We start from the raw sequence: 15137 nt of genomic DNA, 5'->3' as shown, positions 1-15137 counted from the left end.
TAGGATGCAGGTCAAGCGAGGCCATATGATTAGCACAGAAGAAACCATGGTGTCTGTCTGGACCTCAGAAAGCACCCAGCATCAGGGAGAAGCAAGTTATTAAAAAAGACAATAAAATAAATAAATCAGCCTTCTGGGTTCACATAAATATTTCCTTAATTGGTAAAAGTGCAATAAAGGGAATATAGAAAGAGTGCCTAACATTTAATGGACTTTAGGTAAAATATTACACTTTCTAAAAGTTACTCAAGTGTGGCACGAAGCCTACGAACTAAAATTACTTTTCCAAGTGACCAAGATACTAATTTCTTCAGAACTACAGAGAAAGGCCCATATAAATGTCCAAATTCCACTAAATGATCTTCAGTCCTGAGCCCATCTTCTCTCTTCCTGAAACTGCCAACGTTAACAGCACAAGGTCCTGTTCTTCTCATCAGAATAGAACCAGAAGACGCAAAAGCAGCAAGCTGCACACCTGTGCACAAATTAAAACGCCCCCCCATGCTTCCTGCACCTGGCCTTCCCAAGTCCTGTCCCAGCTCCTACAACTTTCTCTCCAGAGCTAACAAGACAGGATGCAAAGGACGTCTATCAGAGGTCATGAGTGTGTGTTTGGAGGGTGGGAGTCACACTGGCGACTTCCTACAGTACAACAGCATCTGGTAACATCCTCATCTTCTTTCTGTGACTATGTGCAGTGACATGATGATCACCTTTGAGAGAAGGCAGTAAGAAATAGCCCCCAAATGTAAAACTAAACTAGTAAATGGACAGAATAGGGCCTCCCCTGCTGCTGCTGGACATTCCCAAGTAAGGAGATGAGCCGAAGGGAAAGAGGCTAAGTTAGGTACTGAAGTAATGCAGGGCTACTTCTTAGCCAGGAGGGGAAGAGATCACCCAGAGTAAAAGGCACATAAAAATAATCTGAGACAAAAAGGCAAATGAATGTGTGACTGCTGTAGAGGGCCTCAGCCTTCTGATCACGAACACGGGTGGTTCAGCACAGTGTTACAGTGACTTCTGGGGGAATTATTTCTCAGCTGCTCACTATGTTCCCAAGCGTCCAACCAGTAGAATGTGCCATGAGGGAACAACATGGAGTCCAGAGAACACCACTGACCTGGGGCTGTGGATATACAGTTGACCTTCTGCTTTTTGTTATGATAGGAATTTGGGCTTGTGGAGCCTTCAAAAGTGTGAATCAGCACTGCCTGTAAATCCTACATCACTTCTTGAGCTCAAACAAGACTCCGTGGACAGTACCCACATTCCTCAGAGACACAGAAGGGCTGTGGGGAACCCTCATTGTTTCATTTCTACCCCCAAGAGGCAGCATCCTCCTCAAGACAGAGGCGAGCTATATTCCTTAAGCTAGCAACTGTGGTTGTAATTACTTTGCTGGTCACAAGAGCTATTATATGTTAATTAAATATAATTGCTTCACATACCTCTATGTGGAGGCGACTGTTTTATCACAATAGGGTGCAATTTAATAATATGCAGTATAATTGTGCAAATTCAAGTGGGCTGAGACACAGCAATGCTGCAGGTGCACACATAAGCACTCCTATTCCCGGGTTACTATTCACAGCCAGGGCAGCAGAAGAGAGCAAAGGAACCCAGGAGCAGAGTTTCAGCCTTCTGTATCCTTTATTTTAAAAGTGGCAAGTCTACTTAGGGAGAGAGGGGTGCTGCTGGCAACCAAACCCTAGGGTCTGGATCCTAGCCCACTTCTAAATAACACAGACAGATAAGGAATTAGGTGATTAGCGAGTGTACTGCCAGCAGGACTAAACACCAGCTCCTCTGGGAGCACGTATCTGCGGAGCAGTGCTGCACAGGGTGCTCTGGCGCACGCTGCCAGGGGCACCTCTCATCTGAATGGACCTGATTCGCAGGCTTTCTACTTCAAGGCACATTTTCATTTTAAGTATAAAGATATAATCATAAAAATTGGAGATAATTTATATCTCCAAAAATAGGTGGCAACTGGTTAAATAAATTATGGTTCATCCGTATTATTAAAAACTATGTAACCATTAAAAATTCTGTTTTATGAAATTATTTAAAGGCCAGGGGAAATGTTCTGTTACAAAAAATGAACAGAGATGCCAGTGAAAGGCCATGAGATATTAACAGTGTGATATTTCCTCTGGCTTGTAGGATTTAGGTAATTTTTATTTGCTTATTTAAATTTTTCCCAAAATTATAAATGAATATTATACATTTATAATCAGGGACAAATCTGTAAAGACGAGAATGGGGTGTAAAGTTGAAAGCAGAGGTTTAAGCCTCCCTCCCATTAAGATGTAAAGTTAATGATTTGGTATTAAACAGACAGTGAACTGTCCAGGAACTCTCAAGAGTACAGATACCTCTCTAAAAATTACTTAATAACTGAGAATATAAAAAGGGTAGGCCTCACTGTTGTGAACTGGCAAACCTAATATGGGAGACAAGATGATAAACAATAAAGTGGACTGGGGCTCACTCCGTGTTACAGCACTTGCCCAGAAGGTTCAATGCCAGTGCCATTTAAAAAAAAAAAAAAAAGGAGGAAGGGTCAGATGGAGGGAGAAAGAGGGAGAGAAAGGGAGAGGTAAGATTGGGTTCAACTCTTGTCCAAAATTAAACATTTAGAAACACAAATTAAGTTTCTTCTGTACATCAACTTTGGTGCTTTCAAATCTGGTAATACGAAATTGATTTCGTAAAACTATTTTGAAAAAAGAAACTATGTACTATAGTAGCAAAAATGATCAGTTTCTACTTCCAGAAAATTGAAAAACAGGACTATAGAAAAATCCATTCAACACTAAGGGAAAGGGCTACCAACCCATCAAATCTGCATCCATGTTCATGTGACACATGGGAAAACAGGTAAAACTTGGCTAACCCACTTACTAACCTCCAGCAAAGTGCAGAATCCACCCAACCTTGTGTCCTCAACTCATTAGTCTAACCAAATAACTATGAATTCAACAAAAAGCCCAGGGGCATCCAGATACTCAGGGCCAGCATAGGCTTCCTCAGTGTTGTGCAGCCTCCTTTTCTCACATTCCATAAATAAATACAAACTCCCTCTGTGACAAAGAGAATGTTGTTGGCCCATCCAAATACGCTAGTCTTTCTGATAGTTGGAATTCACATCATAAATGATACTCAAAAGCCTTTAGACCACATCTTTGAGAGTTTATTTCACATAAGTCAGTACATGGCTATCAGCATTTCTCTTACTCTAGCTAGAGTTCAGAGCTGAGCCCTGAACAGACCTGAGCACAGCTCCAGTAAGCCCTAACAAGGGACAAGCTTTCCTTCACCTCAGTCTTAAAACAATGCCCCCCAAAACGCCAAGCCCACACCACACACTTTTGTGCACATAATTCTAAAGGTAATTGAGGATTTGCTAGACTATGTCTCAACACTGACTTCTTTATAAGAGTCATGAAGCGCCTGTATTTTCTTCCAGCTACACAAGGGCTATTTGCACAAGCCAGAGCCAAGTCCATTCTTTAACTGTTCCTTCTTCCAGGTTTCACCAAGTTCAGCTGACAGAGGTGCAAACCCTAATCATCAAAGTAGCCCTTCTTAAACCTTTTCTTTTGTTACCATGAAGTGAAACTGACCTGAAAAAAAAAATACTAGTCCTCAACTAACCATCAGCTCCAACAGTATTATAAACTCTTCCCTAGAAAGCCTTGTTCTCAGGAAAGACCCTCACGCCGCCTTTCACTGGCACCTAGGGCACATTCTAAGTAAAGAGCACCATGTCTCGTTAGCAGTGACCTTGGAGATGTGGTAGTGCTTATACAGGAAACTACTTCTAAATCTAGCTCAAAAAGAAAACTGGCATTGTCAGAAACCAAACTCCTGGGAGACAGCTTTGTTACCACCCACTCTTCAACTGCGACGAGTAACAGCCTAGAACAGTGACTCTCCAGCTAACGTCTAGCAGCTGTGGAAATGAGCATTCTGGGCCCAGTCACAGAGATTTTAATACAAGGACTTGACTACTGACACATTAAGAAAAACTGATCTGGCCTCTTTTCAAAGGAAAAAAAGCCCAGCCAGAGGTCACTGTGAGAACTAGCAGGGCACAGAGCTGTGGCAGGGAGACAAGGGCAGTGGCGGGTAGTGGCAGACCCTGAATACACACCGCACCTCCACTGTTCAATTAAAATATATGGCACCAGCAGAGATCCACTTAATCTTTGTCCTCGAAAAAGTCCTGTATAAGCCCATAAGGCTTGCAGTTCATTTGCAGTAAATGAGAAGCAATAATGTTGGGTAGCCATATTTGCAGTGAATCTAACTTTACCAATCAGATGATTTGCCCTTGTAGAACTCTGCATCGGGGGATACCTTAGAAGCACACATACGGGCATCCATTTCCTAGCAGGGAAGGGAGCAGAGGTAAAAGAGATATGGCAAGGTCAAAGAACAGCTGAAAACACCAGAGTTCCTAATCCCCAGCTTCAAAACATGAGGTCAATTCAGGGCCACCACGATGCTGAAAGATCCCTCAGTATCCAGATTGGTTCTCCAGGACACACCATATCACAAGCCCCCTAACATGGGGGGTTGGTGGATAATGGGGCTTAAGATGTTCAAGCCCTTCTAAAATGGCACACTAGACTTGCTTAGGAAATAATGGCAAGCATTCCCTAAGTCCTGGATTTGATCCTTGGGATAAGAAAATCAGCACATGTTGAATACAGATGCAATTTCCCCCCAAAAAAAAAAACCTTTTCCAATGCACAGCTGCTTGGATCCATAGAAAGGGACTCCTCACTTACAAAAATCCAACTGTATACACGCATATGGATGGGAGAGTCAGCATTGTACCCTTAGAATGTTATGGGGTGCTGTGTGTCATGTTGCATGTAAAATCGGGTTAGCTCTACTTCCACAAGAAGCTTTACATACTTGAACTGGTCAGCACAGCCCATAACAAGCAAACAATGAAAGGCTGCAGGGTTTTAGCTGCACTGAGTCTCCTACTGGCCAGAATCCTCCAACAGCACCAGAGACTCATTTCTATACCTAGGACTGGGAACTCCCTCTGCTACAGGACCGCACTCCTCTACCTGCTCTTCTTTAATGGTTAGCTCACCCTGAGGAGCAGACATAACCCAGAGCCCCGCTATTTCTGCATCAGGGCACCCCAGAACTAAGTGTAACTTCACCTGCAAACAAGAATGCCTGTTCTAAAGGAACCAGCTACTCTTCTGAGAGGACTGGAGTACAGAAGCAAGGAGAGTGAGGCTAAAAGCTTTCAGAGAGAGGAGGGGGCACCAAGAGCAATCCACCAGGCAGGCCACAGTCAAGCTCTGACAGAAAGAATCCAAGGTGGCTCAAACAGCTGGCAGAACTCAGCCATATGAGCCAGTGGTGTAGCACACACTGGAAGGGATGAACAAGGCTCTACGATAGCTTCTTTCCCCCTTATAAGAAATAAGCGGTGAATAAAATGGGCTGCTTTGAATGATGTCAAGTCTCCCTCCTGTTAAGGTGCTAATCCGGACATTCCAAAAGCCAAACCAGCACTGTTCCACCAATCTACCATGCAGAACACATTATTCCCTCCGATTAGCTGCAGGGAAAGGTAAAGAGGGTTCAATAAGAACAGGGCAGCAGTACAGTTTGTACCCCAACTCATGGGGCCTAGGCCTCAAGCCAGAGCCAAAAGCCTGACAAGGGACCCTGGGCAGCCACACATCAGCAATCCCTTACAAAGCTCCACCTACAGCTCTTGCACACCAGTCATTCTAAAACAAGCCATCCAGCTGGAGAAGCAGATGCTAAGCCGGCTCCGTATGAATAAGAACTAGGCTTCCTCCTAATTGCAGCCCACCTTACACAAGGCAGTCAAACACGGAAAGAGTCGAGCCCTCCTGGTCATCAGGAAAGCACCTTCTGGTGGTCAAGTGGCAGAGTCACAGTTAAGGGCCAGTGCCCTCTACCAATCTGCAGCAGCAGATTAAGAGCACGGAGCTGCGATGGCAACACATTATATAACGGAGTACCAACTATACGCTAGGCGGTTAGCCTGCAACAGACTTGAAGAAATGAGGAATCTACTTGACCCAGAAAATCAAACTGCATAGAGAGAGAGAAAAAGAAGAAAGGGAGCAAGGAAGCAGAAACTAAAAATTATAAGCATCTAATATGTAGAGTTTCCAGGATCTGCATTCACCGAAGCCACAAACTCCGAGGACCAGTGTGTAACCAAAAAGATCATGTGATATTTCTGCTTAGCCTTACCAAGTATGCCACATAGTTAAACAAGGACAAACTGACTCCAAGCAGAGAAATGAGAAAGTAAAGTACAGAGTTTCTAGAATGTCTTCCCATCTTAACTGCACAGAAGTCCTGTTGTGAAGAGCCCTATACCAAGGTGAACATAAATAAGACACTTAGCTGGTAGAAGGCAGCCGTACCCTAAACCAGCCGGGCTCACGGTAGTAGGTGAATTAAGAACTATAAAGTGTGAGCACCCTATAAAATGACTACAGATTTTCAGAGAAAGGCTAAAATGAACAGTGACACCAAAAATATGCCTAACCAATGTGACTGTCATTTGCTAGGGAAAAGAGAAGAGTGTGTGTCCTTCAGCTCCGAAGAGCCTCTGCTGCGAACAGTGGGGTGAAGCACTGCTACTTCATCCATAGACCATCATTCACATGCATGTGAGTGCGCGCACGCACGTGCGTCCTGAAACTATAAACATCTTGTTAATACAAATAATTCCTCAGAATCACAGAATCTATAATATACGAGGAACTTAAATGTTTGGTTTCTAAACAGAACAAAAATTTCCCAGCCCAAAGCTAATTAGCCCACCAAGGACTGAAGCCTACAGCTCTGGCCTGCAAAAATGCAAAGCACTGGATGACTACACTAAACTTGCCTTGAATATAAATGTTACATTTTTTTTTAAAAAAAATGTAATTTGTCTAAACACAGTGTAGGTAGTTCTGCAATCAGCACCTCATAAATAAAGAGAGAAAGATGATGGGAAAGCTCTCTAATTGATTTTAAAATTAGTTCCAGCAAAGAAATAATCTGACAACCAGCAAGGTCAACAACAGAAAGTGAAGGGGGAAAAAACTAGGCCTGGGTAAAAAGCACACCTAAAGACATCAATGGATCAGCACACCTGAAAGGAAGGCATCTGGAAACCCTGAGTAAAAACAGAGGTGTCAGAAGAGTCAGATAGGGACTGGTCTTCAAAGACACTAAAACCCTGCAATTAACCCCTGTGGAGGATTGAACTCATGCTGCACTGTTCTAATAGAATATAAATAAAGGGAAAAACTAGACAGGGAGAGGCAGAGCTGGTCAAGCAATGGCAGAAACTAAACTGAAACAGAGTAGGGAAAAGAAGTAGCTGCAAAAATCTAAGCCAGCTGTAAACTACCCAGAAAAACAAGCAACGCAATTAGGGGGCAGGTGGGAAACAGGAAGGCAGAAACTGACTCCTGAGACTTAAGCCCCAGTACATGGGCCCCAGCTGAAAAGACCTTTCAGCGGCAGTCCAGGGATTAGCAGAGGATTGAGAGTGGGTAAAATGATGCCCCCTCAAAAGCAATGTATGGAATTAAGTCTTATGCCTCAGCATATGGGATTTAAACATTTGATAATTGGCTGCTCTATTCATAGTACTCTACAAGATTCTGAAAGAGGAGATAAGGATGAGAAATGCCATGCCTGGCCTCAGCAGCATTTAGATTTCACAGCAGAAAGTAGGCATGCACATAAACGTGTGGGGTGTTGGGAGAGAAGGAAAGGGCTGTGTGTATACAAGTGTCTGACCTAACAGGATTCTTAAGAATGGAAGCAAGACAGGGAGAGCATTAAGGGGTCAGGAAACAGTAAATGACGGTGCCGCCAAGTCCAAAAACAACAGAAAACTACTACAGCTCAGTGGGGCTGAGAAGCAGGAGGAAACATGAGCACACAGCATGAACAAGATTTAAATAAGTTGAAAATGTAAGACTGTGTGATGGGGATGATTAAAGAAACGAGAAGAGAGAGATGGGCTGAAAGAGGTAAATGTACAAGGTTCAGAGGATTAGCCATCAAGACCCACTAGGAGATTGTTAAAATCCTACGAAATATAATATGAAAGAAAGAAGCAAGGGGATCTCTAGCTCAAGGAATGGAAAGAAACTATAATTTATAAGAGGGAGAAAAAAAGCAAATCAAACGCAACAAGACGGGCGCACGCTGTCTTTTCCAGTTTAAAATACACTGAGAAAGAACAGTGGAGTGTACGTTTTAGGAAACTATCTGCCCATATACCCAATGTCTTGACCTTTTCACCTTGCCCACCAGTAACCTCTCCAGCTGAGAAGCAAATCACAGCAATGTTTTCAGTGATGGCACCTAGATATTAATCTCAGAAAACAGGACATTCTGAAATCTTAAATAGGTGAGCTAAGACCCACCTATCATCTCCTCATAGTAATTTTTTTTCAGCCTTCAATAAAGGAGGTTTCAAGTGTTCACCTCAAAAATGCCCAGATCAAACAATCTGGAAACGGGTACAGAATGCCTCTGCCAGTGCTCTGACACAGACTATGTCTTTTGATCATGCTGCCACGGTCCCCAGATCTCTCCACTGGAAACCGGTGAATTGCTATATCCATTTCAAAGAGCTTCTGCTTGTCTCCAAGGTCCTTAATGCCAAGCTGGAGTCCCTCTCTAATTTGCTGTTTGCCTTATGCTCCCAGTTACAAGCCTGAGATCACAATCAGTGGGTTTATTGGCTTGCCCCACTTTGCTCGGGGACTCAAGTCCCACAACTTTCTCTTGGTATGCATCTTAGGAGCCACATGGTCTGTCTGAGGGTCCAGAGGGACCAGTCACCTATCTCTCAGAAGTCCTAACCAGAAGGAACAGTCTGGGAACCACTCACAATTATGTCTAAATGGCAAAGCACCCCAGGATCTTGCGCAACAACAGAATTATCAAAACTTGAATCAGCCTTGCCTCTGACAAAAAGCCCTCAAGAATCCCAGAGCGTCCTGAAAATGCAAATACCTGCCCTGCTGCTCCTCTCTACCAACTGCCTGTCCAAGAGTCCCAGGGGCCACAGGCCTTAGAGAGTAAAGTAAAGGCAGCAAGGGTACAAGAGATTAGAAAGACCCTTCACTGGCCAGGTCAGAACTTTTACAGGCCCTGGTGTGAAAGAGCCTCTGTGGTGTATTCACTGAGAGGAGGCTCAAAAGTAGGGAATGGAAATGGATAGATACCAAAAGCAGTGGGCTACCAGCTGGGAAAGGTTCTCCCCTTGGATTTCCATACTTTCCTGAGTACCAAGCTCACAGACATAGAGTCCAAGGGAAAAGAGGGCGAGCCAGATGTGCTACACAAAGGAACCTGAGAAAAACCTCTGCAACCAAAAGCAAACTTGATCTACTAAATACCTGGGGGCTGGGCAAATGATGTACCAGTTTTTTGAGGTAAATTTCAGCTCCATCTCTCTGTGCCAACTACAATAGCACTGCAAGAGCAGACTTCATGAGGGAATAAGTCAGCCTCTTCACTAGATGCCTGGGGGCTGTTTCCTTTGTCATTAACACTCCAAGTGTAACATAAAGCCCATGGCAGCTCTGGGCAAAGGAGCACTAGGCTTCCCAGTTTCAGATCAAAGCCAAGAGCTCCCTAGGAAGCCCTGAGATTGCACAATGTACTATCTCCTTCAAGGCAGCAGCTCAGAAAAGCCAGAGCCTTTCCCTAACTAAGATTTAGCACTTATTTCTTTATGGCAAACAACTGGATAAAGCAAGCTATGCCTTTAGAGAAACCCTGATGCCTGTACAGGTTCACAAGAGCATCACATGTGAGCTCTAAACAGACTTTCAGCATGAAGGAGTATCTATCGCCCAAGAGCTGGCAATGGATTCACCTGGAAATCCAGAAGCAAGACCAAGACATGCAGGCATACCCAACGGAAGGCTTCTGAGGAAATACTACATACTCCTGCATTTAACCCTCCCATCACACTGTCCACCAATAAACCAAGCTCCAATAAAATACAGGATCTGCCTGGGCAATACAGGAAAGACTTGGGAGAAAAAAAGCTGCTCTGATCTGTGTTTTAAGTGCTTCCTCTAGATCTAATTAGAAAATAACCACAGAGTGGGAGAGGAAAGTATACAGTTAGCCATAGGCAAAACCTTGTCTTCCTGTAAAATTTAAGAAATGGTGCAAGAAAAAGGAAAATTCTACTTTTCCCTATTACCAGCACCTGCCGTGCAATTTCTAGATTTCTCTGAAGATCTGTTTTAGCTGATGATAGGCTACTAAAAATTTCTAGGGAAGGAGGAAGAGAAACGATGAAGAGAATGTGCTCTTTAGTTTTCTAAAAGGCAACGCCATGGGGTCCTCCTCTGGAGCTCAAGAGGCCACCTCACGGTAGAAATTACTTAATTCCATCTGCCCGCCCATAACAGTGCACACACCCAAGACTTCTCTCCTGTAATCCTTCTAGCTCTGCATCTGCATCCTCTCCCACGCGGTTCTTTTGTTTATATAGGACTCATACCATAAGATATTGGTTATACCTTTCTTCATCTCAAAGCCACTGACCCTCAAGAAAGTACGTGGTAATTAGACAGGGGGTAATTTCCCAAGTGCATGCCTGAAGGCCCTGTATTCCATCCACCACAGACCTTCCTCTCAAACAATCCTCAAGCATTCTGGATTTCTGCAGTCACATGGCCACTCCCCATTTCCCAAAAATACACCATCTTTTCCTTTGAGATTCTACCAGATCTTATTCTAACTAGAGCAGGAATATATTTTGTGCAAGCTGTATCTTACACGAGGGCATCAAGCCAAAGGGACAAAGACAGAACTGGAGCTAAAATGCAGCCTCTATTCAGTGTGCCAAGCACACGCACTGACTGACCTGAGGCTTCCGAGGGGAGGGACATCCCTTTCTAATTGGCACTAAGGTATCAAATAACTTAACACAGGGACTAGCCCCCAATAGCTCTACCTTAATTTTTTTTAGTTTTTTATTATTTATTGAAACAGGGTCTCTCTATGTAGCCACCGCTGTACTGGAACTCTCTAAGCAAACCAGATTAGCCTTGAACTCAAAAATCCAGCTGCTTCTGCCTCCCAAGTGCTGGGATTAAAGGTGTGTGCCACTATGCCTGCTTCTACCTTGACAATTTGATTGGGCTTCCTGCCTGTCATAGGTAGAAACACTGGAAAGTAGTAAAGGAAACTAGAAACCTGAAACTCAGAGTATGTCTACTGCCCAGGCTTCACACATCTCTACAAATTACAGTACCCTGGGAACTGGAGATGAGTTTTCTTCCTACACCAATACTGTAAATTTTTGTTAACTTTAGAATAAATGTAGAAGAGAATCTTGAGCTCTCTGTAAGAGCCCAGGGGGATTCTTTAAGGAGAAAGGCAAACACTCTGAATCTGGAGTAACAGCTACAGTCCTCGTTTGTCACACCATTCTCCCCGAGGTCAATTAAGCCTTATCAAAAGAAAATCAGAACTGCTCCTTGTAGATCAGTTTTGTACAAATATAAATTACTTTAAAAAAACTTGTAAATCAAAACATTGACAGAAGAGTTCTTAAGTCTAAATACATCTTTCTCCTTGGTTTAAAATTCCTCAAGACAAAACCTAAAAACTTTAAAAGTCTTTGAAATATGACCCTTACCTAATGACCAAGCCCGTTTGCTTCCAACCCTAGCATCTACGTATCTGCTAGTCTATTCGTGCTTAAACAAAAATAACTTCAGGGCTGGAGAGATGGCTCAGTGGTTAAGAGCACTGTCTGCTCTTCCAGAGGTCCTGAGTTCAAATTCCCAGCACCACATAGTGGCTCCAAACCATCTGTAATGAGATCTGGCGCCCTCCTCTGGCGTGTGGGTATACATGGAGGCAGAAAGTTGTATACATAATAAATAAATCTTTAAAAAAGAAAAAAAAATCACTTCAAGTTTGTCACAAGGCCCTCATGGTGTATCCTGAACTGTTCCCAGGACCCGTACATGCCCTGGCCCTGCCTACAGTTTCCTATCATCCAGGTGGCACGCCACTCAAACGCTATCCTCAGTGGCTATCCATTCTGTTACCACAAATTCACCTGATTCTTGTCATTAATGTTTCCAGAAAAGATATTGTCCCCTCCCCATTTTTAACTAACTTCTAACTACCCTTCAAGCTTTAAATAAGTGTCATTTCTTCAAAGAAACTCAAATTATACACTGTCCCTAAATTTTAAGCTTTTGTACAGCACTTAGTAGCAAATTATTTATATACTTCTACTAAATCTCAAAGTTCGTGAGAGGAGCAATGGCATATCCCAAAACAATACCAGGTGGCCAGCAAACACTGATGGCGACTAGCCTGTTCATCTCGGCTTTTCAGGCAGTTCTGTCCATCCAAGTAGCCGCTAGCCTCATGCAGCTACTTAAATATTAAATAAAGCCAGAAAGAACTGAAATGAGGTATGAATGTAAACTATAAACCAGATTTCAAAGGCTTGGGGGGACGACAAGAATTTACGTAGTCATTTAGTTTTTAGGTGTAACTAAAATTGAGAAGAACAAATGTAACTGGCTTGTGTGGCTTGCATGATAGGTCTTCAGTGCCTTTCCTCACAAGTGCTTACTTCTCATCTTTGAATACAAACAGTTTCTTAGGGAAATACCAGAACAGCCAGTCATGCTCAGGGATGCTATGTCAGTGACTACTGGGATCCCTTCGTACAATCTTCTAGAGGAATTTAATGGACAAATAATGACAATCAGTCTTCATTTCTCTCAAAGCCATATGTCACAGACTATTATAGCTGAGCTTTACTTGGAACTTTCTTAAAATGAACTAAGAGCTCAGGAGTGAATAGAAAGAGAAGGGGGTTGGGAAGCAGGCAAAAAAAAAAGAGAGAGAGAGAGAGACATAGCTCATTTTGGTAGGAAACAAGAAATGTTATATAACCAGAATTCAGTCTGAGTTAGGAAAATCAAAAACAAAAAAAATCAACAACTGCCCATCAACCACTAGGCTAGAGGAAAGTATCTTTCACCAGCTGGGGAGCTCCAAATGAACCTGGAAAAACTTGAGTTCTCAGTAGGTTAGCTCCTTCTTCAAAAAACCTATTATTCCACCTAAGCTCAATACCACCCATCCCCTAAAACTGCTTAGGATCCAGCCACATAGTCTACATTAACATAATGCTTTAGCTAATGATGCAGACATAAAAATTAACATTCAGGAATTTCCAAGTTGTGGTTGCTGTGGGAACCTTAATTCCAACTTTAGGGCACAGATGCAGACTCGTGCACACTCCCAATCCTCATCAAACTAGAAATGTATATTTACTCTGTGCAATGAGGCACAGCTACAGTTACTGAGACAACCTCATTTTGGCATGTCTAAGCTTTCATGCATTTAAATTCTCAACCTTGCCACGGTACTGTTTGCTGCCTCCTCTACAAAGAAAAAGAAAGCAAATGAACTGATTGGCCAGACATGAAATCACCCATTCTTTTTTTTTTTTATGCGTGATCTGATTCAGAAGACAATCATGATATTTTGATTTTACTCTTAAGGGCTGTCTATAAAGTCCTACACAAATGGGAAACGGGGTTTGAAACTCAGCTTGTAAATGCGCTACAACATGTGTGTGCACAAAAAAACAATGGAAGAGCAAATTTCACATCTTTAGAACCTCAAATGAGATAAACAAAAAATGCAGATATCCACAAAACTAATTTCAACCATGATGTTTAATTTCTAAAAACTGCCCTCTGGCACTAGTTTTCACCCAAGGCCTAATTCTATAACCAGTCAACATAAACACTGAAGTTATCAGAGGGAAATAACAGGAGCAAGAGTGATGGCCTTTAAAGCAAGACAAAACCAAACCCAAATATTCTCAATCCTTATCCCTACCACCTCAAATGTCAGAATTATAGGAAGAAAATAACCACAAAATCTAACTTCAATCTGCCTACCTGCACACTGATGACCAACTCTTGTTGGAATTTCATCTAAAGCATAATTTCTTAGAACTGAACACACTCAAATCATATGATCAGGCAAGCATTCATTCATTCAAGGATTTAGCAAATAGTACAAAACAATAAAGATAGTAAACATTTGTAGAAAGTAAGCAGGTAACCCCAAGGAGCATAAACACAGATTCATTTTTTTCCCTAAAGCAAAGACATAAGGAACTACCAAACCAAAATAAAATGACCATCAAAAAAGCAGGCCCTGTAAGTTGAGTTCAGAATTTCTCCATCTTATTCTCTCAGAAATAGCAAGATCTTCTTCAAATAAAATGCACCCGCTATCTCAAATGTACCAGTCCTAACAGCTCTCAGCTCCCGGGGGAGGAGTGCCAATAGTGATTATTTGAAATGGGACAGAGCAGAGGCTATGGTTTGAGCTGCAAATATAAAGGCATAATACTTGCACAATTTCAAAAACTTATCCTTTCACATATTTACATACGAATATTATAGTTAACTAATTTTCTGGCTTCTCTACTTGTGCAGAAGTGCAAAACCTTCCTGATTGATTTCAATAAGAGTATCCCCCCTCCACATTCATGTATTTGAACACCTGGTCCTCAGTTAATGCCGATATTTTGGAGAAGTCTAGGAAGTACCTTGCTAGAAGAAATATGCCGCTGGGTGTTGGCTTTCACATTCCAAAGTCTCATGCCCTGTGTGCATGTTCTTACTCCTCAACCCTCACCCCCGTGCATGCAGTTCAAGAGGTGAGCATTCAGTTCCGGCTGCCATTGCTGCTTGCTGCCATGTTTCCCACCATGACAAAACAGAATCGTATTCCTCTAAAACTCTACATCAAAGAAACCCTTCCTTCTGGAAGTTGACTCAGTCATGGTGTTTTCATCACAGTAATAGAAAACTCACTAATTCACTTCCCAGTCTCACCTGTACGTTGTCTCCCTCCAACCTTGGTGGTCGGATGCTCGACAGGTGGATGGTCTTGTAGACTCCAGAATTCAGCTTCACAACAATGGCATCAGCATTTAAAACCTGCATTACCTGTAAGTAAGAAGGCAAAAATGCTTAAAGTGGCTTCAGTAGTCCTTGTTACACAGCAGAGTCAGGCCCACCACGGGC

General features: G+C 42.7%; 1 protein-coding gene across 1 annotated transcript in view; it reads right to left on the bottom strand.

Annotated features, from left to right (window-relative positions):
* The window catches only part of Snd1 (staphylococcal nuclease and tudor domain containing 1), a 391403-nt gene that overhangs the window by 311677 nt on the left and 64589 nt on the right, over window positions 1-15137 (bottom strand). Inside the window, exon 10 of the mRNA XM_075953759.1 lies at window positions 14946-15059. Coding sequence (XP_075809874.1) covers window positions 14946-15059 — 114 coding nt within the window. The remainder of the gene's footprint in view (window positions 1-14945; window positions 15060-15137) is intronic.

Source organism: Microtus pennsylvanicus, chromosome 19, assembly GCF_037038515.1.
Source record: "Microtus pennsylvanicus isolate mMicPen1 chromosome 19, mMicPen1.hap1, whole genome shotgun sequence".
Classification (NCBI taxonomy): Eukaryota; Metazoa; Chordata; class Mammalia; order Rodentia; family Cricetidae; genus Microtus; species Microtus pennsylvanicus.
This window is presented reverse-complemented; position numbering and strand designations above follow the sequence as displayed.